At 49.6% G+C, this 27549-nt stretch overlaps 1 protein-coding gene across 32 annotated transcripts in view; it reads right to left on the bottom strand.

Annotated features, from left to right (window-relative positions):
* CAPN3 (calpain 3) overlaps positions 1-27549 on the bottom strand; it is a 60791-nt gene that overhangs the window by 1169 nt on the left and 32073 nt on the right. For 3 of the 32 annotated variants that reach the window (XM_001103220.5, XM_077939176.1, XM_077939184.1), the window contains 20 exons: positions 26303-26421; positions 24386-24519; positions 23189-23357; positions 22189-22332; positions 19580-19663; positions 17932-18017; positions 15436-15513; positions 11507-11667; positions 9045-9214; positions 8722-8733; positions 7870-8078; positions 7074-7110; positions 4937-4954; positions 2868-2981; positions 1758-1835; positions 1302-1359; positions 1153-1217; positions 650-718; positions 480-558; positions 146-262 (listed from right to left, as the gene is read on the bottom strand). In XM_001103220.5, the coding sequence (XP_001103220.1) occupies positions 146-262; positions 480-558; positions 650-718; positions 1153-1217; positions 1302-1359; positions 1758-1835; positions 2868-2981; positions 4937-4954; positions 7074-7110; positions 7870-8078; positions 8722-8733; positions 9045-9214; positions 11507-11667; positions 15436-15513; positions 17932-18017; positions 19580-19663; positions 22189-22332; positions 23189-23357; positions 24386-24519; positions 26303-26421 (2001 nt within the window). Of the gene's footprint in view, positions 1-145; positions 263-479; positions 559-649; positions 739-1152; positions 1360-1757; positions 1836-2867; positions 2982-4936; positions 4955-7073; positions 7111-7869; positions 8079-8306; positions 8734-9044; positions 9215-11506; positions 11891-12069; positions 12181-15404; positions 15514-17931; positions 18018-19579; positions 19664-22188; positions 22333-23188; positions 23358-24349; positions 24520-26302; positions 26422-26631; positions 26911-27117; positions 27359-27549 lie in introns of those variants that run through there. The other 29 variants (XM_077939186.1, XM_028850788.2, XR_013395525.1 and 26 more) reach the window with 28 other exon arrangements.

Below are 27549 nucleotides of genomic sequence, written 5' to 3'. Positions count from 1 at the left end.
AGCTTTGCCATCCCATTCTGGGCCTAAAGAGGGCCTTGGACCTTGTTGCGCCTGGATGGGGCAGACTGGAGATTATCAGGTGAGATGCCTGTTGCCACAACTGCCCCTGCAAGAAAGCGGAGGGCAGCCCCTCTCCCCCGCTTACTGAACATGCCCTCCAGCCTGACGAAGCAGCAGATGAAACTGTCGAAGTCGATGTTCATGTGTTTGTCTGCGTACCGCATGGTAATGATGTCGTAGAGCTGGTTGTTGAGGTGGAATCCTGTGGAGGGGACCACGTTAAAGGGGGACATGGAGCTGGAGGCCTTGGGCCTGCCTTCTATTTTTCTTGCCTCTCGGCCACCCTGTGACCTGGGAAAGGAAAATGAGAAGCCCTTTCCCTCTCCTTTCTCTAGTGGGGTCCTAGTAGCCTAGTCCCCTCCCATTCCTGCTCCCACCGCCTCGGGTCCACATCCCTCCCACCCCTTCCTTCTTAGCACCTGCGTCATTGACTGCATTTCGCATCTCGTAGCTGTTAATGGTGCCAGACTGGTCTGTGTCATAGTGTTTGAAAATTTTCTGGCAATAGAAAATTTGAGGATGGAGGTCACACACTGAATCTCCAAATCAACCCCGTTCTTCACTCCCACACTTCATTTTCTCTTCCCACCTGCCAGGCCTTAATCTTGTTCCAGAGGTGGTGGAACTCTTGCAGGTTGAGCTTCCCAGAGCCATCTGTCTGGAGGAGGGAGGTCAGGGCTACACAGCACATAGCAAAATCCCCCTGGATTTGGAGGGAGGGTCTAGAAGACTCTGCCTGGGCTGTCCTAACCCTGTTGTGGTATTTAACCCTCCCCTCCACTCCGCCACCAGTCAGAGATTGCACCTACTCTGTAACCCAGGGAGCCGAACTCCTAAGGGCCACTTTTGCTTGGGCAGGATCCCAGGCCTGAGAGAAGCACAGGGGTTAGGGCAGTTACAACCCAACGTCCTCCCCTTCAGCCTCTAACAACCCCTTTCAGAGGAGTATCCAAGATGTTCTGAATCAGGTTCTGAATTAAGTGTTTTCCTGGGCACAAATTAGGGCCCTTTGCCTGACTGGGCACCCTGTATGGTGCCTTGGCCCCCGTGGGCTGATGACAGAGGGTCGGGAAGGGGCGGCAGGAAGGATACATCCATGAGCGCAATCATGCTACGGCAGGACTCCAGTGTGAACCCGTGTGTCTTCAGGTCCTTGTCTGGGGGGATGGAGAAGAGTGAGAAGGTGCTTTGAGACAATGGGACTCCCCACCCACCCCCCACATTTGGTTTGAGCAACTCACGTTTGTTCACGACTGTGTTAAGGACCTTCTTGAGCTCATCTGCACAGATTTCCATGTCCTGAGGAGGAAGGGAGAGGAGGGTCATGGTTCAGGAGTACAGCAGCTCCTGGCGCAGACGCTTTGTAAAACAAATTCCAGCTGGCCGTGTTTGTGAAATCCCTGTCGGTGCTGTTATGTCATGGGAAGCTAGGGCTTTTCTGAGGAAGACGGGGGCCAGATACTGCACCCCAGCTATCAGGACCACCGTGAGCAGAGCAAAAAGGCCTCTGAGCCCACCAGTGGATGTGGCAGTCCAAAACTCAAGGACTTGTGGATTTCTGTGCCACACACACATTCCGTGGCTCCACCGAAGTCCAAAATGACCCTACCAAACAGTAACAAAATAATTGGTAATCTGAGCAGTTAATCCAGGAGAGAAGCAGCACCTGTGGGCGTCCTGGGCTTGGAGGTACTCACGTCTCCTGCTATCTGCTTGAAAATGTTCCGGAATTGTTGCTGTTCCTCACTTTCCTGGTCAGAGCTGCCAGGCTGTGGCTGTGGAGGCACAAAGGAAAACTGGTTCACAGGGGTCAGAGGTGCACAGGCCTGAGGGGCAAGCTCCTCTGGGCCAAGGGAGCCAAGTGCCTAAAACGGCCAGAGGTGACAGCAGGAGCTGGGACAGGGGCAAATGCAGACCGGTGAGCTGCAGTGAGATGCATCGAGGCCTCAGTGACACCTCACTCCACACCTCTCCAGCCCTGACGCCCCCAGCCAAAGATGTGGCGGCCATGCAGACACAGACAGCCTCCTCCCCATCACCCCAGTCCCCACCCACAAGAGCCGCCTCCACCATCCCAGGCCCGACCATTCCAAACAAAGGTGCCCGCAGGTCAAAGGTCTGACTGTTCTGATTCCTCCAGCCACTCTGTCGTCAAGGCCAAGTCCTCAGAGAACCTCCCCTAGGCCCCAGTGCACGAGGCCATGGATAGAAGAGAGGCCTCGATTGGTCTGAAGACTTTTGCCTCTAAGGCTCACCTCCACTAAGCACCCCACTCCAATCTAACACCCTCCTGTGAGCCCTAGAGGACCCCATTTCTGATGTCAGCCCCACTTTCTGCTCCTATTCTTTATCCCCCTATTGTAAAATGCTCAAGGACACCAGGAGACAGGAGTTGTACCTCTGCTCTCAAGCTGGTTCTGTCTCAGCCTTTGCCTCCCCTTCTCTCTGTCCTGGCTAGATCTACTCTCAAACTGGTTCTGTCTCAGCCCTTGCCTCCCCTTCTCTCTGTCTGGGCTGATTCTGTCTCAGCCTTTGCCTCCCCTTCTCTCTGTCCTGGCTGGATCAGCTCCATGGGAGGTTCAGCCTGCCAGTCCACTCCTAGAATGGAATCCCCATCCTGGGATATTCACCCAAGCAGCAGCCCGAATTTCAGGGGAACTTGCTGAGAGAAAAGGTCAGTGGGACGAATCCAAACCTCTAGATGTTCAAGACAACCCCCTGGGAAGCCTCCAGCCCGTGTATCCCAAGCGCATAGGAAGCCCCCGTAGTGCGCTGGCCGCTCCCACCCATGCCACGTGCTCAGACACCTGTGGGGACTGCTCTTGCTTATCAGGGCTTGTTTTGCCTTTGCCCTCCTCTGACTCCTGGTCCACACCCAGCTCCTTGTTGCTGTTTGCTCTGTCCGAAACGAAGATGATGGGCTGGAGAGAGGAGGGAAGGAGGGAGCGGGCAGGGAGGAAGTGAGGATTACAGTCTGAACAGGCACACTGAGGCAGCCTCTCTCTCGGAGCAGCTTTATCCAGTGAGAAGAGGAAAAGAACAGGCGGGAGCTCTTCAACCTCAGTTCAAGCTCTGTCTCTGCCACTGACAAGCCGTGTGACTTCAGTTCTTTATCTTTTCATACCCACTCCATCCCTCCTCATGGTGGAGTACTGAGTTCAGCATGTGAAATGCTAAGAATGCTAAAAGTGCAGTGATTGTCAAGTATTTTGTGGACTTTTTTTTTTTTTTCCAGATGGAAACACTGTTCAAATTAAATTTCCTGCAGAAACACCGTGTATATAAAGTCATTAAGAAACAGAGCTGCTCTGATTAATGAGAACAGAGCTCTTTGCCCTCAGCACCCCACATCACCATGGCAGCTACTGAGGCACCTCCAAGGATCCTCTAGGACTCTGCAAAGTACAGACTGAAAAAGGACACGGATCAGCGGCATGGTCAGTGGGTGAGCCATCAGAACACTGGGCCGGAATCCCAGCCCTGCCCCTCATATGAGAAATCTCTCAGGCCTCAGTTTACTCATCCTTTAATAGTAAAACCTGCTTTCCCTCCTCATCGGGCTCTTGTGGGGATCAAATGAGATACGGAATGCAAAATCATACTGCAGAACCATTTAAGATACTACACAAACAAGGGATATTTTCAAGACATGCTCGTGCAAGTGACAAGGATATGAAAAGGGTGGAGAGCGGCTGCTGCATGGCGCCAACACTGGTGGGTGCGGTGCACCTGTAGGGAAAGCCCAGGGAAGGCAAGGCTGTGGGGATTGAGGCTGCAATGAAGAGAACAACGGGGCAGGCAGAGCCTCTCAGAGCAGAAAAGCAGCCCGCCCGGGCTCAGGCGTCACTGCCCTTCCATGCGGCTCATCTAGGACAGCTCAAGCAGACAGACCCATGGAAACGGCTCCCCAGCTTTGGCTCCCAGCAGGCTCCAGAGGCCCTGGCTTGCTCTGCCTTCTAAGCAAAGTGTCTTGCTCAAGCAGCTGAAGCTTGTGGGGATCCCAGAGCAAATGGAGGTCACAGTCTGAGGGAGGATGTGTAGGATGGATGTGATGTGGCCATGGAGCATCCCTGCCAGGCACACGCCAGCAGGCCTGAGTGTGGGTCTGGACAATGCAGGCCTTGAAGTGTAGGGGCCTGGCAGCAGAGACAGAGGGCAAGAAACACAGGTATTGGAGTAAACAGACATGGTTTCCAGTTCCATTTTCCCCACTTATTAGTTCTGTTCCTTGGGCAAGTTCACTTCTTTGAGTCTATCTCACCTATGAAAGGGGAAAAATAACAGCACCCTACTTTGTAGATACTGTTATAATTGGGGGGAAAAAACACAAAAAGAGAGTTTGACCCCAAGCACAGTGCCTGGCATGTGGTAGTGCCTGATGAGTGTCAGCTCTGGTCTGGGCCAGCACCAGTACCCAGAGGTCCCCTGTGATGGATCCATCACCACCAGGCACCACCAGAAATGCTAGCACCAAATCTGATGGTGTATGATGGCCTCTTGTGGTTCAGGACACAGACTCTGGACCCAGACTGCCTGGCTCTAAGTACTGGCTCTGCCCCTCCCTGGCTGTGTGGCCTTGGGCAAGTTAGTCAATCTGTCTGTACCTTTTCTCCCTCTGAAAATGGGGATAGGGCTGTTGTGAGGATGGAATTAATCATGGAAATCACCTAGAAGAGTGCTTGGCACGTAGCCTTCCCCCAGCAAATCTCAGCTGTCATTACTGTACTCTCAGCCCCAGCAGGAGCTCAGGGAAGGAGGGGGAGGAGGAGGCAACTCTGGTGCATGCATGCATATGAGCTCCAACACACATGCACACACACGCATGCACACACATGCATGAGTACACACACTTCGTGCTCTCTACCCACACACCTACCTTGGTTTTTTTCTTTTTCTGCACAAGAAAAGGAAACAGTAAATGCAGAATAAGTGAAAAGCAAGTTGCCAGAATGGCCAGTGGCTTTTGGCTTCCCTGTATCCTGGTCTTTAGCTTGGGGGTGAGGCTCCGGGGTCCAGAAATCTGAGTCACATGGAGCCAAAAAAGGGCATGGAGGGTGAAGGGAGAAAAGAATTCTTTCTCCCCCATGTCCAGACACCAGTGACTACTCTGCCATTGTTTTTGTAATTTACTCTTACTGCATATGGCAAGGAAAAGGATCTTCTGGCTAAGGCTTGCTTTCTTCCTTTTTTTAAAAAATGAAATTGGTGGCTGGGTGCGGTGGCTCACGCCTGTAATCCCAACACTTTGGGAGGCCGAGGTGGGTGGATCACCTGAGGTCAGGAGTTCAGGACCAGCCTGATCAACATAGTGAAACCCCGTCTCGACTAAAAAATACACAAATTAGCTAGGCGTGGTGGTGGGCACCTGTAATCTCAGCTACTCAGGAGGCTGAGGCAGGAGAATTGCTTGAACCGGGGAGCGGAGGTTGCAGTGAGCCGAGATCGCGCCACTGCACTCCAGCCTGGGTGACAAGAGCGAAACTCCATCTCAAAATAAATAAATAAATAGAAATAATAATAAAAATGAAATTGGTTACTAAAACACCAAAAACATGGCTCACTCAAACTGACCTGACAATGGATTTTGATTTATAGAATATTTTAAAAAATCTTCGAGCAACCATTTACCATAGGGAGGTTTTCTTTGGTAAAAGCAGCAGCTCTGGCAGGCTGCCTGGGCCTGTAATCCCTGTGGCAACTATCCGCTAAGCCGAGGGCCGCTGCTCCCCGTGTCTTCCAGATTGCCCATGGCCCCAACATTCCTGTGGACCCTCCACACTGGAGCCAAATGTCAGGTGAGAACTGCAGACAACTGTGTCAGTGCAGGGACATCAAAACCCCTGCACCTGCCTACTCTACTCAGGTGACATGCCAGCTCCTGTAAGCTTTTGAGTTTGCAGGTCCTGATCAATACTGTACACCGATGACCAGCATCCAGATGACCAGAACAGACCCCCCCACACCTACCACTAAAACCAATCGCCTGTGGTCATTCAGAAGGCACTTAGAGACCTGGGTCAGGGTCAGATTTATGACCATGACTCACTGCCCAGAAGGCTGTTCAGAGGGGTATTTGTCCTCCCATTGACGTATGTCATCCCCACAGACTGCCAACTGACTACAGCCCAAAGCCCCAAGGCAGTCACAAGACTCAGCACAGAGAGCCCAACACACAGCACTCTGTGCTTCAGACTTTGGGCTTCGCACTGCCGGGGGCTGGCCTCAGCGTGGAGTCAGAGAGTCTGAATGTGAATTCCAACCCTGCCACTTACTGAGCTCTGTGAACTCAGAGCAGTCATTCAACCCCATTGAGCCCCTACTTCCTTTCTTGAACACCAGGGATTATAACCCCGTCTACCTCTCAGAAACCTCGCAAGTATTGCGATAACACATGTGAAAAGTACCTTGTAAAGTGTAAAATGTGAAAAACACCTCTGTTTGAGTGCCCATGCTGTGCCAGACACTTCACATACATCATCTCATTGATGAAACCTCCCAAAAGGCTTGCGAGGCACATTATTGTCCCCGTTTTACAGAGCAGGAAACTGAGTGAGAGCGACTATAGAAATTGTCCGGGTCACCCCACTGGTAGGTGGAGGATCCAGGTGTCGACACCAGGTCCGCACCAGCTTACTTTCTTTTCTCTAAGTGTGAAATCCAATGTTATCCAGGCTCAGAATCCAGTGTTCACTGCGGCTCTTGTCATCCCTTCCTGTGGTCTTGTTCCCTCCCTCTGATTGTTCAAATTGCTTCTCCCTTCCAGGACCCTCTCCCATAATTCCCAGCCCCTGAACTGCCTCAATGGCCCCCGGTGCATAAGGCCCATTACTTCCGGCCATGCCAAGCAAGATTTGCAGTGCCATGGAGGGACTGCTCAGCACAGCCCAGACTCCCATTCCCTCTGCCACTGCCCACTGTCCCCTGCACCATCTGTCCCCTGCACCATCTGTCCCCTGCATGGTCAGAGAAGGGTACCCTCTGGACTTTCCACACAGAAGATCTAAACCACTCACCACTGGCCGATCCACGGAGATTGTATTTTCAACTTCCCTGTGAGGAACACAGACATGTGGGGTCTCAGTGTCACCAGAAGCAAGCAGGAAGCCCGTGGAGGGTTTGCTCTGGTGCACGGCTTCCCGCGGCCAAGCCAGGACCAGCCTCTAGAGAACCCCTGGAACTAACACCCCCAACCCCAGGAACCAGCCCATGTCAGCACCATCCCCAACAGCCAAGCCCAGGCACACAGGTTCTTGTTGGCATTGCTCAGAGCCCCCCATGGCCAGCCACCTACCCATGTACCTGGTGCGTCTTCCAAGGACAGAGATCAGAGTGACAGGGGCTATGAGTTCGTCTATGGTGACCAGGGACAGGATGTGGCTTTCCTGGCCATGCTAACCTAAAATTTCAAGCATCCCCAACACCTCCTATCCCTCTTCCGTACTTTATTTTTGCTCCATATCGCCTCTCCAAATCTAACGTGCTACGTATATTTTTCCTATCCATTATTGTCTCATATTAGAATATTAAGCTCCATGAAGGCAGGGATTTCTTTCTGTTTACTTCAGTACTCTAGGCCTAGTGCCTAGGAGAGTGCCTGGAACATAGTAGGTGCTCAATAAATATCTGCAGAACAGATGAGTGAATGAATGGGGGTAATGTGGCCAGTGGCTCAGGAGCAGAAGACGTTCAGCTGGTCAACATATCCCAGGACCTCTGGAGGAGATGTGACTAGCTGCCTCACGCCTTCCATCTCTGGAGTGGGCCACGTGAGCTTTTAGAAACAGGTGGGAAAGCTGGGCGGGCACTCACTCGGAGAGGTTCCTCTTTTCAGAGAAGACCCGGAGGATGAATTCCCCCTCCTGGTGGGGCTCGTAGGTGGAGGGCACGATGACATACTCGCTGGGAGGCAGGCGGAAGCGCTGGGACACCTCCCGCATGTTGATGTAGGTTTTGCTCCTGGCCCTCGAGGCGTTGTACAGGAAGAAGTCCTTCTGCAGGTGCTGCCTGTTCCCGTGCATCTGAGACATGGGAGAGCCCGCGGGACGTGAGCCGCTTGGGAGGGACGCCCTGTCCTGCCACAGCCACCTCCGAGGGTCCCTTCCCGACTCCCTGGTCACCCATGTCACAGTCTCAACCTCCCTACTTCAGACTCCCAAGGCTTAAATAGCCTCCCTACCTCACTTCCTTTTCTGTTGTGATTCACAGTGAATGGCAACTGTGCCATCCCCACACTCAGGGACACTTACCAGAACAGCTGCTCCTCAGCTCCAGAGCCCCTCAGGCTGGAAGGACCCCCAAGAAGGCCTAGAGGACTTGGCTGGGTTCTGAGGGAAGTGATTCCTCCATCCCAAGAGGGCAGCCACCCTCAGAATGCGTCTGTGTGACTGTGTGTGTGGCTGTGAGCATGGAGGGTGCGTGTGCAAAGGCGTGTGACACGCAGTGTCTGGTGCGAGGGGGAAAGTACACATCTGGGGGTGGTAGTCACAGGTCATGCAATGCCCCGAGGCACCTGCTCTGCAGTGGAATTAACGCGGGCAAGGCCCTCTCCTATCACAGTCCTGCCCACACACCCCACCAGGAAGCTTCTCGATGAGCCACAGACAGACTCGGGGCCCCCTGGGTGGTGCTGCACACAACTGCTGGCCGCTGCTGCTGCTATACCTCTTTGGGAACCTTGAGGAGAAACAGAAAGGAAGATGCTTCAGATCTGAATGGGGATGAGGAGCCTGCGGAAGGGAATGCCAGCAACTGCAGCCCGCATGTGGAAGCCTGATCCCCAGCACCCGTCCTGCCAGGCCCACCCCACTGCTGCTCCGATGCCCCCCTGGCATTTTTTGCTTATTACTAACACAAGTGGGCCTGATACCAGGAGCTCTGGGGGTCACTGAATATCGAGGAAGCCAGAGGACCCCTCTAGAAGCCCCTGGAAGCGTCCTCGCTGGGGAAGTATGTTTCCCGGGCTGGAGCCGATCAGGACTGCACACCTCATAGATGGCGAAGCCGATGGTGAAGAGATTGGCCCCCAGCTTCCGGTCCTTGCGCCGGTTCTTCTGCATCAGCGCCACCAGGAAGCTGCAGATCACCTCCGAGTCGTCAGGGTCATCGTCCTCCTCCAGGAGCTTCAGACGGTACTGAGGGTTGGTCCAGAAAGTATCTGCCCCCCCAGAAAGGAAACATGCATTCAGAGGGGCCTCTCAGAGGGCAGGAAGGAGATGAGACAGAGGGAACCTATTTAGTTCTATGCCCTGCATCTAGGTGCTTAGAAAATATCAACAGAAAACACGATTCAGGCATTTGTCTATGCGGGGGGCGGGGTGCTCCCTTTATACAGATAGAGCTGTACTGACCGGATGTGTGGCTCTTCCTTCCTCTGAGCTTTCGTTCTCAGTCTTTGCTGATGATTTTGTTTTCCTTACCTGCACCTTAAACGCTGTTGGTGTCTGGAATCTGGTCTCGGCCTCTTCTCCTCTTACCTCACCCTTCCTGCCTCCCTAGGTAATCTTTCTTACTTCTGCTTTTTAACTGCCCCCTACACACTCATGATGCCTGAGCCATATATCCCAGCCTCAATCTCTCTTACCTTTTTTTTTTTTATTTTTTATTTTTTGAGACCCAGTCTGGCTCTGTTGCCCAGGCTGGAATGCAGTGGCACGATCTCGGCTTACTGCAGCCTCTGCCTCCTGGGTTCAAGCGATTCTTCTGATTCAGCCTCCCAAGTAGCAGGGATTATAGGCGCCCGCCACCATCCCTGGTTAATTTTTGTATTTTTAGTAGAGACGGGGTTTTCCCGTGTTAGCCAAGCTGGTCTTGAACTCCTGACCACAAGTGATCTGCCTGCCTCCACCTCCCAAAGTGCTGGGATTACAGGCATGAGCCACTGTTTCTGGTCTTTTATTTTTTGAGTTCTTATCATATCACCAAGTGCCATCTAATATGCGCATCCAATACTCTATTACAAATCTTCACTGGGATACTCTACAGGAACCTCAGCCTTTCCTTGTCCCAAGCTAAATTCCTTTCCCTATAACCCCACAGTCAACTCCACCAAAAACAACACGCTGATATTTTTCTCTTGTCTTTTTTATTTTTGTTGAGGCAGGGTCTTACTCTGTCACCCAGGCAGGAGTGCAATGGCACGATCATGGTTCATTGCAGCCTCAACCTCCCGAGCTCAAGCAATCCTCCTGCCTCATTTTTAAAATTTTTTTTTTTTTTTTTTTGAGATGGAGTCTCGCTCTGTGGCCCAGGCTGGAGTGCAGTGGTCAGATCTCAGCTCACTGCAAGCTCCGCCTCCCGGGTCTACGCCGTTCTCCTGCCTCAGCCTCCCGAGTAGCTGGGACTACAGGCACCCGCCACCTTGCCCGGCTAGTTTTTTTGTATTTTTTAGTAGAGACAGGGTTTCACTGGGTTAGCCAGGATAGTCTCGATCTCCTGACCTTGTGATCCGCCCGTCTCGGCCTCCCAAAGTGCTGGGATTACAGGTTTGAGCCACCGCGCCCAGCCTAAAATTTTTTGTAAAGATGAGATCTCACTATGTTGCTTGTGCTGGTCTTGAACTCCTGGGCTCAAGTGATCCACCTGCTTCTGTCTCCCAAAGTGCTGGGATTATAGGCGTGAGCCACCCACCCAGTCTTGTGTGTCTTATGTTGTAATGTTGTCAGGTCCCCAACTGGGAATCTTGACATCATTCTTTATTCTTCCTTCCATACATCACCCAATATGCTCTCCCTAAATCTGCTCTCTCCCCTCTATCTCTGCTGCTACTGACTTGGTCTAGGTTTTCATCATCTCTGACTTAAACTATTGCAGCAGCTGCTAACTTGGTTCTCCAATACTGCCCTTACTGTTACTGACACAGTACTCACAGTCCCCGACTTAGGATGGTTCAGCTACAATTTTTTAACTTTACAATGTGAAAGTGATGCACATTCAATAGAAACTGGATTTCGAGTACTCATACAACCATTCTGTTTTTCACTTTTAGTGCAGTATTAAGTAAGTTACATGAGATATTCAACATTGTATTGTAAAATAGGCTTTGTGTTAGATGATTTTGCCCTAAGGTTAGGCTGAGGTTAGTTAGGCTAAGGTCAGTGTTCCGAGCATGTTTAAGGTGGGCCAGGCTAAGCTATGACGTTTGGTGGATTAGGCATATTAAATGCACTTTCGACTCAGGGTGTTTTCAAAGATGGACGGGTTTATCTAGACATAACCTCATCATAAGTCAAGCAACATCTGCATTGTTCCCACAATTTCCTGCTTCAAAGTCACTACCAGCTCCCTACTGCAAACTTCTCAGCATGGTGGTTTCCTTCTCAGTAAAATAGGGAGAGTTTAATAAGATAGTGGACATCTGGAACAGAGAGACTTCATAAGCGCTAGTTAGGCTTCTTCTGCCTGGAACTTGTTCTGCTTGGACCCTCCCCCCATCAAGAGCATCTCTCACCTGGGAAGTTGCGGCAGCCTCCGGCTGAGCAACCCCGCACCCAGCGGCCCTCGTTCACAGACACTGTCCAGGTCTGAAGCTTGTCAGACTGCAGAGCGTCGGCCGTGAGGTTGCAGATCTCCAACTTTGTGAAATGGTAGATGAAATCCTCATAGGACATCCTGAGAGGTTGGAAGAAAAGAGAGACCCATACGGGAAAAGGTGAGGAGGGCTGGGAGTGGAAGACCCCAGGGCTAACACGCACAATAATAAAACAGTCACAGGAACTTGGCCAGGGTCCCAGAGGAGCCTCTTGTTTCCTTTTCAGTGCAAACGCTGTCACTTCTGATGCATCTACTCCAAACCACCATCTTTCCTAACAATGATTCAAAAATGAGCCAGGCCCTGAAAGACAAATGTCGCATGCTCTCATATGTGAAAGCTAAAACAAAGTGTATGTAATGGAAGAGGGAGTAGATGGTGGTTACCAGAGGCTGGGAAGGGAAGGAGAGGGGAGAATGAAAAGGGGGTGGCTAATGGATACAAAATACAGTTAAATAGAAGAAATAAGCTCTAGTGCTCACCCGGGCGCGGTGGCTCACGCCTGTAATCCCAGCACCTTGGGAGGCTGAGACGGGTGGATCACCTGAGGCTAGGAATTCAAGACCAGCCTGGCCAACATGGTGAAACCCCATCTCTACTGAAAATACAAAATACAAAAATTAGCTGAGCGTCATGGCGGGCACCTGTAATCCCAGTTACTTGGGAGGCTGAGGCAGGAGAATCACTTGAACCCAGGAGGCAGAGGTTGCATTGAGCCGATATTGCGCCACTGCACTCCAGCCTGGGCAACAGAGTGAGACTCTGTCTCAAAAAAAAAAAAAAAAAAAAAAGGCTCTAGTGCTCAGTAGCACAGTCAGTAAGGCAAACACAGCTAAACAAGAATTTATAGTATAGTGTGTGTGTGTATATACACACATATATATACAGACATATATATGTGTATATATATGTGTGTGTACACATATATATGTATTAAAATATATACGTATTGTGTAAAATATATAAGTAAACTGTATACATATTATCATCATTGATTTGGAAAACTCAAATTTCCTTGTAATGAGAAAAACTCTGCTACAAATTTACCTGCTGGTTTATGTCCAAACTTATATTCTACATATACCTCTTCAAGCTGAAAAATATGAAGGAATCTGAAGAAAAGGAAACTAAAATACTCAAACTATCATGAGGCTTTGCTTTCATACTGTATATATATATACGTATATATACACACACACACTTAATACGTATACGTGTATACATATATGTATATATACACACACGTCTGTATATATACGTGTGTGTGTGTGTATACATATATATATATATTTTTTTTGAGACAGTCTCGCTCTGTTGCCCAGGCTGGAGTGCAATGGCGTGATCTTGGCTCACTGCAACCTCCACTTCCTGTGGTCAAGGGATTCTCCTGCCTCAGCCTCCCAAGTAACTAGGATTACAGGTTGCTTGCCATGATGCTCAGCTAATTTTTGTATTTTGTATTTTCAGTAGAGATGGGGTTTCACCATGTTGGCCAGTCTGGTCTCAAACTCCTAGCCTCAGGTGATCCACCCACCTCAGCCTCCCAAGGTGCTGGGATTACAGGCATAAGCCACCATGCCCAGCCTATAGTATCTTTCAAAATAGCTAGAGGAAAAGAATTGTAATGTTCCCAACACAAAGAAAAGATACATATTTGAGATGATGGTATCCCAATTACCCTAATTTGATCATTACACATTGTATATGTGTATCAAAATATCATATGTACCCCCAAAATATGGGTACATATGTACCCCCAAAATATATATAGCTATGATATATCCATAAAAAATAGAAGGCCAGGTGTGGTGGCTTACATCTGTAATCCCAGCACTTTTTTTTTAAGACAGGGTCTTGCTCTGTTGCCCAGGATGGAGTGCAGTGGTACAGTCATAGTTCACTGCAGCCTCAACCTCCTGGGCTCAAGTGACCCCCTGCTTCAGCCTCTCAAATAGCTGGGACTACAGGCACACACCACCACACCTGCCTAATTTTAAATTTTTCTGTAAAGTTGGGGTCCCATATGTTACCCAGGCCCACATCCCAGCATTTTGGGAGGCCAAGGTAGGAGGATCACTTGAGCCCAGGAGTTTGAGACCAGCCTGAGCAATATAGCAAGGCCCATCTCTATTGTAGTTTTTAAATAAATTAAAAAATAAAGTAATAAAAACACAAAAAACCTTTCCCTTGACATTATACTAAGACAACTTTTTTTTTTTTTTTTTTTTTTTTTTTTCCCGAGGCAGAGTCTCACTCTGTCATCCAGGCTGGAGTGCAGTGGTGCAATCTGGGCTCACTGCAACCTCTGGCTCCCGGGTTCAAGTGATTCTTCTGCCTCAGCCTTCCGAGTAGCTGGAATTATAGGCCCACGCCCATCATGCCTGGCTAAATTTTGTATTTTTAGTAGAGATGGGGTTTCACCATGTTGGCCAGGTTGGTCTCGAACTCCTGACCTCAAGTGATCCGCCCACCTTGGCCTTCCCAAGTGTAAGACAACATACTTAATGTCTGCCACAGTGTCAGACATTAAATATGTTGACAGAAGAATTATTATTTTCCCAAAAGGAACTAAGAAAAAGAGAACATTTTTTTTTTCCCTAACATATTGGCCACAAGCCATGTTTCTCATTTTCTTTCTTTTTTTTTTTTGTTTTTATTTTTTAGATATGGGGTCTCATGATGTTATTCCAGCTATACTTGAACTCCTGGGCTCAAGCGATCCTCCCACCTCAGCGTCCCAAGTAGCTGAGACTATGGCATATGCCACCATACCCAGCTTGCATCTCGTTTTCTAAGCGACTGCTCTTAGCTATTGCTTAAGCTTTATTATCATCATTGATTTGGAAAACTCAAATTTCCTCGTAATGAGAAAAGCTCTGCTACAAATTTGCCTGTTGGTTTATGTCCAAACTTATATTCTACATATACCTCTTCAAGCTGAAAAATATGAAGGAATCTGAAGAAAAGGAAACTAAAATACTCAAACTGTCATGAGGCTTTGCTTTCATATGGTATGAGGAATGTGATTTCCAACTCTAACACAACTCTCTTAATAAATACACCTAAAAGCTTTCTGCACCTCTGATCAGTTGTAATTGGAATACAAATAACATGGCTATAAAAATTAGAAACCCATAAAATCCATTTTCATTTTTTGTTCCTATCCATTCATTCTTCATTTACATACTTTTCCTTTTTAAGAAACTGAAGTATAACTTATGAACAATAAGGTGCAGAAATCTTAAAAAACAATGACTCCAACTCATGTATCTTGATGGGCGAGCTCAACAGAAATTCCATTCTCCAAAAGATTACCGTGTGTCCCACTGCTGTGCACCAGGCGCTGTGCCAGGTGCACGGAAAGGAGAGATTGTTTGGGAAAGAACAGACAAGCAAACAATTTTAAGGGTGATGAGCACCATAAATTAATCCCAGTCCTGGGGGAACTTAGGGGGCTCTCCTTAAGCTGAGACTTGAAGCCTGAGTAGAAGCAACCTGAGACGGTGAGGTTGACGTTGGAAGATCAGGGTAAGTGGAGCTTCCTAGGCTCAGAAAAGAACTGTGCTAAGGCCAAGGTGCATGTGGCTGGAATAGAGTATGCGGCGGAGGGGCACAGGGGAGGCAAGAGCCATGTCATGTTGGTCTGGTCCTGGGCTCAGTTGTCCCTGTGGCCTGGAAGGCTCCTCTCAGAACCTCATCCTTGCTGGGCCTTGGGCTGGAGGAGAAGAACACAGCCCACATCTCTCAAGGGCTGGAATCTGATAACCTCAGCTGGGGACTGACGTCTGAGATTTCCCCTCTTTTCCCCATCCCTTACCCTTCTGGGTCTTCCTGGGTTCTGGACTCACCAGAACTCTCCATCCTCAGTGACCTGGTGCTGCAGACGGGCCTTCTCATCTTTGTCCACAAAGCTCCAGTCCTTCCAACTGGTGGGAAAACGGAGGAATTAAGGAAGGAGGAAGAAGGGAAGGCCTGATGTAGGTTGGGACAGGAGAAATACAAAGAGTTGCAGCCACTGTGAACCACCAAAATATTGACCTCATCTGTTACCCTCAGTGTGAAACCCAATAGCAGTGACTTCTCACATCAAGACTGAGCCTAAACTCCTTAAATGGGCCTGCGAGGGCTTGACCCTTCTCCTCATCATACTTTAAAGGTTAAGAATTGGGTTCTGGGCCGGTCGCAATGGCTCACACCTGTAATCACAGCACTTTGGGAGGCCGAGGTGGGCGGATCATGAGGTCAGGAGTTCGAGACCAGCCTGGCCAATATGGTAAAACCCCGTCTCTATTAAAAATACAAAAATTAGCAGGGTGTGGTGGTGAGCGCCCATAGTCCCAGGTACTTAGGAGGCTGAGGCAGAAGAATCGCTTGAACCCAGGAGGCAGAGGTTGCAGTGAGCTGAGATTGCGCCACTGTACTCCAGCCTGGGTGGCAGAGCAAGACTCCGTCTCAAAAAAAAGAAGAATTCGGTTCTGGACATAGACAAACTGGGAGTTCCATTTAATAATAGTGCTAGCTATGCAACCTTGGGCAGGTCACTTAACCTCTGTCAGACTCTGCTTCCTCAATTGCAAAAGGAAAATGATTATGTCACCTGTTCACAGGGCTGGGCTAGGCAGATGAAATAATGCATGCAAAGCTGTTAGTAGAGTGCCTGTCATATAATAAGAAACTCTGAGTTACTAAGAAAAAAAGGCCAAGCCTGTAAACATCTCCTTTCCTGTGCCGGGAAACAGCCCAGCATTGTGTTTCTAAAGGCTGGGCAGTTTTCACACTCTCTCTCTCCTCACAATGGGGCCAATAACGTGCACATATGTTTCAGGCTCACTGAGGAGAATTCAACTAAACTAGGTGCTCCCTGGAAAGGTAAGGGGTTGAGGAGGTGCTTGGAGTCAGTGAGAGAGCCCTGCAGGGGACATGGAGATTCCTGAGACCAGGAGGAGGGATGCAGTAGAGGGAATCTCCTTGAGTGAACAGCGTTGGGTCCACTTGTCTCCAGCCCCTGTGATGGCAGCGTCATGGTAAGCAGGGTGGGGCCGCACACCAAGCTCTGAGGCTGGAGAACACAGCAAGGGTCCCTGCAGGTGACCTGGGCCAGTGAAGTAGACAACTGAGGAGTCACTGAGGGCCTTCCCAGAGCAGAGAGTCGCTCCCTCCAGGTAACCTTTCTCTACGCTTCCCCTCCCACCCAAACTAGGTGCGGAGGCCCCCTCTTTGTGATCCTTACTGTGGCATTGATCTCAATTATTGGTGTGTGCTTGCCTGTCCTTCCCCGGACCTTAAACCCACAGGCACAAGGCCCATGAGTCTGCGTTCATTTCTACATCCCCAGACGGTAGCCTAGAGCCTGGCAGAAGTCAGCACTGAGGAAGTAAGGATTTGTAGCGTGGATAAGTGAAGGAAGGCATGTGAATGTCTGCAGGAGGCAGTCAGGACACGAGGATCAGCCCCTAATCACAGTGTATCAAGGGAGGCTGTGGGTTCACAGAATATTCCCAGTGCCTTGACCTGTGCCTCCTATGTAGTAGGTGCCCAAGAAACATTTGCTAAACGAATGACTGAACAAACCAGTAATTACATGCTGGGCTAAGAGGTACCCAGCGGTACATAAGCACAGAAGCCAGGGGCCCAGGCTGCCTGGGGGTGGTCCTTCTCCTCTACTGAGTCCTGCCATCCCCCTCTCGAAATAAGAGGAGCTCATGGGCTCATTCAGTAGTGAATCGCCTCCCATTCAGTAGAGGTCATCAGGAACCAGTGGGACCATGGAAGTTTTGCAAATGTGCTGGAGCCGTCAAAATAACTTCCCATGTTTGTTATTTTTGTTGCGCCCAGTCTATTCCTTTCCGTGATAAGCAGTAAAATTCAAAGGGCTCTTGTGCCTTCATACAGGGATAGCATGGGTAAGGAAATCTTGGCAATGGCTCAGAACTTTCCAAAAATAGTCCCATTTACTCCTTATAACAGCCCACACAGTAAGTGCTAATAATACTGTTCTCATTTTACAGGTAAGGCAACACAAGACTCCAAGAAGGGAAGTCACTTGTCTAGCCCAGACCCCTGCATTCATACTCTTTTCCTACCTGGACCTTCCCCACGCTTTCTGGAATCCTTCCTTTCCAGCCCATGGCTGTCAGTAACCTCTCTGGGTCCCCGGCACCCCGCTTCTGCTCCTGGCCCTTCCCTGGAGCCAACACTTGTGCCCCTCTTCTCTGTGGATCATTGGTTTTGAGGGTGATCTTATACCAAGCATCTTCAATACTCTCATGGCTCAGTTCCCAACACAGCCTTGTCCGGGGCCCTGTTGTCCCCCACTGCCAATCCCGTGGGGTCCCCTCACCTACCCATCACTCCAAGAGCCGTTCCACTCCACCTGGCCCCAGGGATTCCGCAGCCGCACCAGCTTCACTTTCTCACCTTTGAACAGGACCTTAAGACAGAGAAAGAGCTCTCATGCTCCGCAGCCTGTCTGGAAAGGGAATCTTCTGTCTTGCCCTGCGGGCTGGGAGGGGGCTGGGGGGCAAATCCCTTACGGGAGGGTGTTCTGCCTGACTCTGGCCAAGGAGACTCATCAGAAGTGTGCTGGGGAATGGAAGGGTCAGACCTTTCCTCCTGAGTCTGCCGGATTTAGGGCTTGGCCATCTCCTCTCTATCTTCTAAGAGGCAATTTTCTCAGGAACATCCTGCTATTATGAGCTTCAGGGGAGGAGGCGGGGCATAAACAGTAGGGCCTGCTAGCACATCAGGTGTCTTCATATAAATGAGAAAAAAGGCCTCTGCTGGCCAGGTGTGGTGGCTCACGCCTGTAATCCTAGCACTTTGGGAGGCCGTGGCAGGCAGATCACAAGGTCAGGAGTTCGAGACCAGCCTGACCAACATGGAGAAACCCCCATCTCTACTAAAAACACAAAAATTAGCTGGGCCTGGTGGCACGCGCCTGTAATCCCAGCTACTCAGGAGGCTGAAGCAGGAGAATTGCTTGAATCCAGAAGGCGGACGTTGCAGTGAGCCAATATTGTGCCACTGCACTCCAGCCTGGGTGACAGAGTGAGACTCCATCTCAAAGGAAAGAAAGAAAAGAAGAAAGAAAAGAAAAGAGAAAAAGAGAGAAAGAGAGAGAGAGAGAAAGACAGACAGACAGACAAAAGGCCCCTGCTGACTGAGGAACTACAAACAAGCAGACTTCCTCCGGTCTGCTGCAATGGGCCGATGCAGGCAACTGCCCCTCTCAGCCCATCCCTCTGTACAGGGCACAACCTGCCCAACTGTGTGCAACAGGCCTTACAATGTTCCTGTCTCAGACATGGCCCAGGAAAGCCCAGAAGTCCCAGAAGGACCAAAACAGAACAGTCAGCCTCTCGTATCCATGGCTTTGGCATATAACCAATTGTGGATCAAAAATATTCCAAAAAACAAAGAAAAAACAATAGAAAGTAATACCAAAAAAACCCCAATGCAGTGTAACAACTATTTACATAGCATTTCCATTGTGTTCAGTACCATAAGTAATCCAGAGATGACTGAAAGTATACGAGAGGATGTGCATAGGTTACATGCAAGTACTACTCCATTTTATAGAAGGAATTTGAGCATCTGCAGATTTTGTTAACATTGGGGCTTCTGGAACCAGTCCCCGTGGCTACCCAGAGACAAATGTAGCTTTCTGAACATGAGAGAACAGGAAGCTCAAGAACACATGAAACCAACTTTGTAAAAGCAAAGTTAAGTGATATTTCAATTTATTCATTGGAAATGTTGGGAAAATTGCCATCTTTAGCTCGAAAAGCAAAGATAAACAAACTATGCATCAACTGTGGCAGGATCCACCTTTACCAGTTTCACAGGCCCCTCTGCGTGGCTTGGACCTTGAACTGAATGTCCTGATCAGAGGCAAGCTCTGCAGACAGGGAAGGGGCCCCAACAGCTAAGTCCTGACTTCAGGAGGTTAACCCAGGAGGGTGCCCCTGCCCCACCAAGCCCCACCAGGCTCACCTCATCCAGCCCCGTGACAGAGTAGGCGTGACCTCTGACCAGCCCGCAGGCCATTCTTGTCTCATACTGAACGGGAACGATTGTCTGTAAAGCAGTAACCAGAGAGCCTATTAGGGGCAGAGAAACAGAAGTTCTGCTGCTTGGAGGCAAAGTTCATACTAGTCCATTTTCCGGGCTCTGTGAAGACACAGGCCACTCTGCTCGCTGAAGGTGTGCCTCATGACCACGAACAGACCTTCACTGGCTCTTTAAGAGTGTCAAGAGACACAGCTCCAGACAAGCTGGTCTCCCTGAGAAGGCTCTGTCCTGACCATCAGAGAGCAATGTGGATGCTGGGATATGGGGTGGGTAACAGCGTCCCTGCCCCTCCTTTCTGGATTCCTTAGTATCCTTCAAAGGAGGAAGGGGTAGAGTTGGAGGCTGCCCTGGGCTTCAGGATCCCCCTTCCCCTGAGGCCATCCAGGGTTGACTATTCCTGGAAGAGAAAGGGGTTGAGAAAAGGGGTTAGATGACACGTAAGTCTAGCTTTTTCTTTTTTCTTTTTCTTTTTGTTTTTTCAAGCCAGACTCTCACTCTGTCGGCCAGGCTGGAGTGCAGTGGTGCGATCTCAGCTCACCGCAACCTCCGCCTCCTGGGTTCAAGCGATTTTCCTGCCTCCCTCCCGAGTAGCTGGGATTACAGGCACGTGCCACCATGCCCAGCTAATTTTTTGTATTTTTAGTAGAAACAGGGTTTCACCATGTTAGCCAGGCTGGTCTCGAACTCCTGACCTCAGGTGATCCACCCACCTCAGCCTCCCAAAGTGCTGGGATTACAGGCATGAGCCACCATGCCCGGCCAAGTCTAGGCTTTTTCTTTACATCCCCTCACCTCCTCCACAGCCACCTAGAACATAATATTCAAGAAATCAAGAGTCCCAGTGCCCAGGGAGAGAATTCTGAGAAGGCCCGAGGAGATCCCTGCTCAGACACGACTGTGCCTAAGGGGTAGCTCTTCCATTTGCAGAAATTTCCAAGCTGCAGCCATGGGGGATCCTTGGCAGAAGGGTAGGATCACTAAAGTCCCATGAGCCCTGGATAGGCTCTCTATGGCTTCCGTGTGCCGACTAACGTAACAGCTTTAAAATGAGCTTCCCACAGCCTTGCTAGGCTGCAGAATTCCTAGAGCCTTTTTCAGGGTGAGGGGTATGGATGGAGCCAGGGCTTTTGGCATCTCAGCCTCTCCCAGATCTCAGTCTCTTCCAGATCTCAGTCCTCATGATCCAGATCATGCTGAATGGACTGGGAGGGGGCGGGAGACTCATTAATCCTTAGTTGTAGACCTGGGAAGCTGCTTGAAATGAGTCTTCTGTCATTACCTAAGCATATCATTCAACCCAGCAATTCTACTGCTGGGAATCTGTCCTATGGAAGTCACCATGGATGTATACAAAGATGTATCTATTGGAACGTTCATTATAGCATTTTAGAATAGTAGCAAAACAAAACAAAGAAAAAAAACTCAGCTTTCCAATAATAGGGTATCGGGTAAATAAATTATAACATATCTGCGTGTTTGAATATTGTGTAGCTACTAAAAAATGTTACAGGAGAATACTTTGGGCACATTAAGAATATCAAACTAGGCTGGGCGCAGTGGTTCACACCTGTAATCCCAGCATTTTGGGAGGCTGGGGCAGGTGGATCACTTGAGGTCAGGAGTTCAAGACCATTCCAGCCAACATGGTGAAACCCCATCTCTACTAAAAATACAAAAATTAGCCAGGTGTGGTGGTGTGCACCTGTAATCCCAGCTATGTCAGGAGGCTGAGGCAGGAGAATTACTTTTACTTGGGCAGCAGAGGTTGCAGTGAGCCGAGATGGCACCACTGTGATCCAGCCTAGGCAACAGAGCGAGACTTGGTCTCCAAAAAAAAAAAAAAAAAAAAAAAAAAATCAAACTAACTGAAAAAAGCAGGCTGCAAAGAGGTACATACAATATGAAAACATTTAAAAAATAAAAATACAGATTCAGTGTGTGCATAGAAAAATCCTGGAAGAACATATACTAGGTGTTAACAGTGGTTATCTTTACATGGGGAAAAATATACGTGACATTTTCTTCTGTGTTTTTCTGTATGGCTCAGTATTCTCCAGTGAGCAGGTATAACTTATGAAAGTATTAGAATATAAACGCTACAAGAGGGAGACCTTGCTTTTTCCACAAATACTGAAAAAGAGGAGAGAATTTGCTTTGCTAGAGGAGTGCCTGGAGCATAGTAGGAGCTCAAAAATAAGTGCTGAATGAATAAATGAATACATTAGAAGAGGAAAAGTATTTTAAAATAAATTAAGTCTCTCTGCTATTTCTGTCTGATAGTTCGTTATAAGAGGAACTGCCTGGACCATGGAATATGCAGAAACTCCAGCAGAGATTCCCTCCAAAATCCTGGTTCTTGCACGTTCTTCAGGAGCCTTGGCTGAGCAAGTTATTTCAACCCAGACCCTTGGGAGGAGGCAGGTAGGGGTGTGTGGGTAAGGCCCTGGCTGCTGAGGGGAGTCTGACACTGGCAGGGCGGGGTCGTGTGGGTTGGAGGGATGGTCAGTCCTGATAATCGGAGGCATACACACCCGGGTCGGTCTTTCAACTGAGGCTCTGGGGTCGAGGTCTGAGTCCCGGAACAGCGAGTTATCCATATTCCTCACCATCCGTGCAATCAGCTCTCCCATGTTCAGACCAGAAGGAGAGGTTCCATAGGTCATGTTCGTGCCATCCTGAGGCCCAACAGAGAGAGCAGGGAACAACCCAGGAGAGGGAAAGAACAAATACAGAAGGGTGGAAAGGGAAGGAGAGAGGAGGAAGAGATGGGACAGACAAAGGGAGAGAGGAGAGATCAACAGAGCACGAATGGAGGAAAGATGGAGAAAAATGATACAGGAAAAAAAAGTTCATCCATGCTGTTGTGTGCTAACTCATCTTCCAAGCTCCACCGGGTGTGTTATGGGGAGAAAGGGACAGGAATTCAGCTTGGACCCCATCCTCCCCGATGGAAACCACTAAGCCTATCATAGCAATATACTGAGCAGCCCTCAGGGAAGACATGCCCCCTGAAGGAGGCCTGGCCACGGGTGGCCATCTCCCTACCCTTGGCTCCTGTCTCAGTTCACAGCATTTCTTTGCACTGAAAGGGGCTGCGGGTTTAGCTTCTCCCAGGTAACAACACAAAGCCCACGTCCCAAGTGGGGGGTGTGGTGAAAGTGCAGTGACTGGGAGGCTTTCTTAGGGAAATGGGGGGCTCAGGTCCACAGCCAAGTATGTGACCAGCTTAATGGGAGCGTGCTGAGACTGAGGAGCATCAGCAAGGGAGGCCTCCACTGACACAGGCCTCTGGACTGATTTCCACTGACATTCCAGAGCTTGAAATGTCCCTGACCAGTGTCTTTATTGAAAATCCCCAAGAACTGTTCTCCCTTGAGAAATGCCCAGTCCTCAAAGTTGACAGCCAGTTCTTGCTTCCTCAAACGAAACATGCACTCTGTCCCACACAAAAGCTCTGTGCTGCCCTTCATTGGGTAAAAGGCTTCCTGACACTTGGAGCTCCCTGCCCTGTGCCCCATACCCCAGACTTACATCAATGGAGCAGCCCATGAGGGAGCCTCTCTCGATGGCTTTCTTCATGATCTTGTGCATGTCACTAGGAGCGTCCCTGATCTCAAAAAACTCTGTCACCCCTCCTGTGAAGTCCTCCATGGCCTCTGTGGTGTTCCCACCTTTCAGAGCTTCGTAGGAACCATGGAGCCTTAGAAAGAGGATGAAGACCAATTTGGGGTCACAGAGTTCCAGGAAACAAAGCTCAGGTACCACTGCCACCAGAACTTTACCTCTTGGATGCTGTGATGTTCTTTCATCAATTCCACATTAACCCTGTGAGCTAATGGGGTGGAAACGATTCCCTTTCTTCATAAACGAAGAAACTGAGCTCAAGAGGCTAAGTGACCCACCCAAGACCACAGAGAGCCAGAGGCACTGGGATTGAAACCCAGCTATTCCCACTTCCTGAGAGCTATTTTCACTACATCCTGAACCTTGAGGAAGGGCTGCATTAAAGTCATTAGCAGCTGCCGGTGTGGTGGCTCACACCGGCAATCCCAGCACTTCGGGAGGCCGAGGCTGGTGGATTGCATGAGCCCAAGAGTTCGAGACCAGTCTGGGCAACATGGCAAAACCCTGTCTCTACAAAAATTAACTGGGCATGGTGATGCCCACATGTAGTCCCAGCTACTTGGGAGGCTGAGGTGGGAAGAGCACCTCGAACCCTGGAGGTCAATGCTGCAGTGAGCCGTGACTGCACCACTGCACTCCAGCCTGCGTTATGGAGTGAGACCTTGTTTCAAAAAAATTTTTTAAATCCATTATTAGCATCTGGGGTGAGCTTTTAAGTTGAGAGACAACATGGTTTTATAAATCTGCTATAAGCACGTGAGGTTGAGCCAAGCAAGACCCTGGGATCTGAGTTCCAGAGATAGGATGCTCTGATCCAAGACTTGCAATGCCACCATGGAGGCGCAATGAAAGAACTCGCCTTGGTAAGCTAAAGCTAAAGGTCTTCTAGGCAAATCTTCATTTCTACTCGTAAATGTAATGTTTTTAATTAGAGCTGTTGCTGCCTGGAACTGATCCCTAACTTTGGGTCACAGTTGGATACCAACACCCACACATATGCGTGTACAGAGGCACATGCCTCTTCCTGTGAGTGAGGCCTTGGCTGGATTTTGCAACCCCCTTTCTCACCTCTAGTCCCATCTCACATTCCAAAGCGTTGCTTACTTAGCATAAGCCTTCTCCAGCAGAGCGCTCCAGAACTCATTGCGGTGGTTGGACTTGGTGAAAACCAGTTGATTGTTGTAGGTTGGCAGGCAGTCATCAATAACTACGTCCACCCACTCTCCATAGCGCCAGAACTGCACAGAAGCGTCAAGCACAGAGTCACATACTCAAATTACTGTTAGGAAATGTGTCCTTCCTCCACATTCCTCAGGGGGTTCTTGGATCCCAAAGCAGCATCATTTCCTAAACTCTGCATCTGGGTGCCTGTTCATCCTATTCTGGTTTGGGGTGTGTGAATCTGTCTCTAACTGGACTGTGTGCTTTTCGAGGGCTGGAAGTGAGTTACATACACTTCATGTCTTCCACAGAGTCCAGCCCTGTAATGGGTACAGTAGGTGCTCCATGAGTGTCTTAAGATGTAAGATTTTCATTCTCCTGCTCAGCAGGTCGGGGGCAGGGCCTGGCTGTCAGTGCTCTCAGGTGCCCCCAGCTGATTCAATGTGGCCAGGGTTGGGAACTATGCAGTGAAAGCACTGTACTGATTTAGGTTTTTTGCTTGCTTGTTTGTTTTTGACAGAGTCTCACTCTGTTGCCCAGGCTGGAGTGCAGTGGCGCAATCTCGGCTCACTGCAAGCTCCGTCTCCTGGGTTCACGCCATTCTCCAGCCTCAGCCTCCCGAGTAGCTGGGACTACAGGCGCCCACCACTACGCCCGGCTAATTTTTTGTATTTTTTTAGTAGAGACGGGGTTTCATCACGTTAGCCAGGATGGTCTCGATCTCCTGACCTCGTGATCCGCTTGCCTCGGCCTCCCGAAGTGCTGGAATTACAGGCGGGAGCCATCACTCCTAGCCTTGATTTAGGTATTTCTTGATGCCAAACTGAAGAACAAGGATTGAAATGGAGGAACAAAGTGACCCAGAATCTATTCTAGCTGTAGCAGGAACATTGTCCAATCATTTCAAGTTTGGATGTTGCTCTTTTTTGAATCAATCAGTTTGAACTGAAAAGAGCCAAATGCAGTTTAGTCTCCTTTTCAATGGCACTTTCTCCCTCATTGAAAAGAGAACAGAAATCTATCTGATATTTGTGTTTAAGGCCCTTTAGATCTAAGACCCTTTAAATGTGCCATGTTCCCAAGGCAGCAGGAGGGGGAGTCTGAGCCTGGGGATAGACCTTTTCTGAGGCCTTCTGTGCTGAGGTGCAAGATCAGCAGAGCAAGAACTGGTAACGTGGGTCATCCTGGGACATGAGGGAGCCTTTGAGGCTGGAGACAGGCTGACTCCCCAGCATCCCAGAACCTACGAGACCCTCACAGGTAGAACTCAGTTTGGTTCTGCTCTAGCACTAGCTCTATGCCAAGATGACTGGGACTCAGAAAACTTCCAGTAACTGGATGGATTCTAGAACCATCGGACTCAGTTCTAGGGCAGACAAGAAGCCTGATCCCCAGGTTAAGCAGACTCTTCTTCCAGGGCTTGGAAGAGAGGAGTGATAGCCTCGGCACCGCCATGCCTTAGAGAGGAAGAAGTACACAGGAGCCCTGGACAGGGGTTCCTGTACAACCTGAAGGGTCCTGTGGTGTCCCGGGGCTAGTATCTTAGGGACCTACTTGAGAAGTGCTGCAGGCAGTAACAGCAGCCAGACAGCTGCAAAGACAAAAATAGACCCACAGTAAACAGGACGTCTTCCTGCCTTTCTGGGACATAGTGGAAGGTGGTGGGGGAGGGATTAGGGATCCAGAGATAAGAGCAACTGCTTCCTCCCAGGCCTGAAGCCTTAAGGGGGTCCATGCCCACTGTTGCTGCTGGGGTTAGATGGGTGGAAAGTTTCCTCCAGCTTCTGGGAAGTCAAGACCAGGAGACCAGCGGTGGGTGTCCTGCAGCTGACCCTCTTAACTACACTCTCATTACCTCACCTGGAAGTGGAAGATCCCTGCGTAGTTTTCGATGAAACTTTGATCATGGGGTATGACTCGGAAAAGAAGGCGCTGGTTCAGGGTCAGGCAGGCAATGGCTGCGAGAAACCAGCAGTCCCCTGCAGGCAGACACAGGGCACAGATTGTGAGCAGTCCTGCTCCTCCTGGGAAGAAAAAGCCCCAATCCCAGCCAGCCACTCCACTTCCCTGAACAGGAACTCCCCTGGTGCCCACTGTCCTACTTCCAGATCTGACCTTACAGAGGTGTCAACCCAGGGAAGGAGAACTGGACAGGAATTCCTTGACAATATGATCAACAGGTAACTTACTACCTGTGACTAGACATTTTCCTCAAGGCTGCAGGCAGTTCCTCCAACTGCAGTATAAACTCACTTCCTTTTTAGGCCTCAATGGAGACAGAGCAGTAGGTGATCATAACCGGGCTGTTCTTCCTAACACCTGTAGGAAATCCGCCCTGCCCCGTGCCTTTGCAATGTGAGTCCAATTCCTCTTCCGACCTCAGCGAAGACTGAGCATCAGAGAACCATCCACCAAGATGATTGGTACTGGAAGGAAGGCCAGGTAGGCAGCTGCCCTGGAACCGGTCTCTAGGGGGCAGTGAGACATTGCCGGCAACGGAATGAGAGCGGGACATTTTCTTACTCTCTAGAGTTCTTTTCTGACAGAGTACTGTATGTAGTTGGAGGTAACACTTTGCGCTCTTGCTCTCTCTCTTTCTCTCTCTCTCTCTCTCTCTCTCTCTGTGTGTGTGTGTGTGTGTGTGTGTGTGTGTGTGTGTGTAATAGGGGGTGTACCTGGTCATAGAGCTGCCTTCTAAGGAGGATGGGTTAAGTGAAATGCAACTGAGAGTGTGCAGGGGAGACGAGAGCTGCCTGCAGCCACCCTCCCCTACCCTCCTCGGAAGCAGCCAGTCTTTCCTTGGAAAGAGTGTATTGGTTTGAAGGTCCCAGAGTATTATGTCCAGGGCTCTGCAGGAAGCCTTCCCCCAGGTGCAGGAACCCAGATATTCATCTGATTTCTTCTCAGCCTCCCTTTCTGGAACGAAATAAGACAAATTCCTTTCATTTGGTCTTGGGTGCCCCTTTTCCTCAAATTTAAATTGTTTCTGTTGATGTTCTCTCCAATTTTACTTCACAGAGCTTGCTTATAGTCCACACCAAAGACAATACTTTCTGAACAAGAGGTTGAGAGAGAGGAAGATCAGATGGAGCAGCCAAGCTAACCAA

This window comes from Macaca mulatta, chromosome 7 (genome assembly GCF_049350105.2).
Source record: "Macaca mulatta isolate MMU2019108-1 chromosome 7, T2T-MMU8v2.0, whole genome shotgun sequence".
Classification (NCBI taxonomy): Eukaryota; Metazoa; Chordata; class Mammalia; order Primates; family Cercopithecidae; genus Macaca; species Macaca mulatta.
The sequence above is the reverse complement of the archived record's forward strand: the minus strand, read 5'-3'. Positions and strand labels throughout refer to the sequence as shown.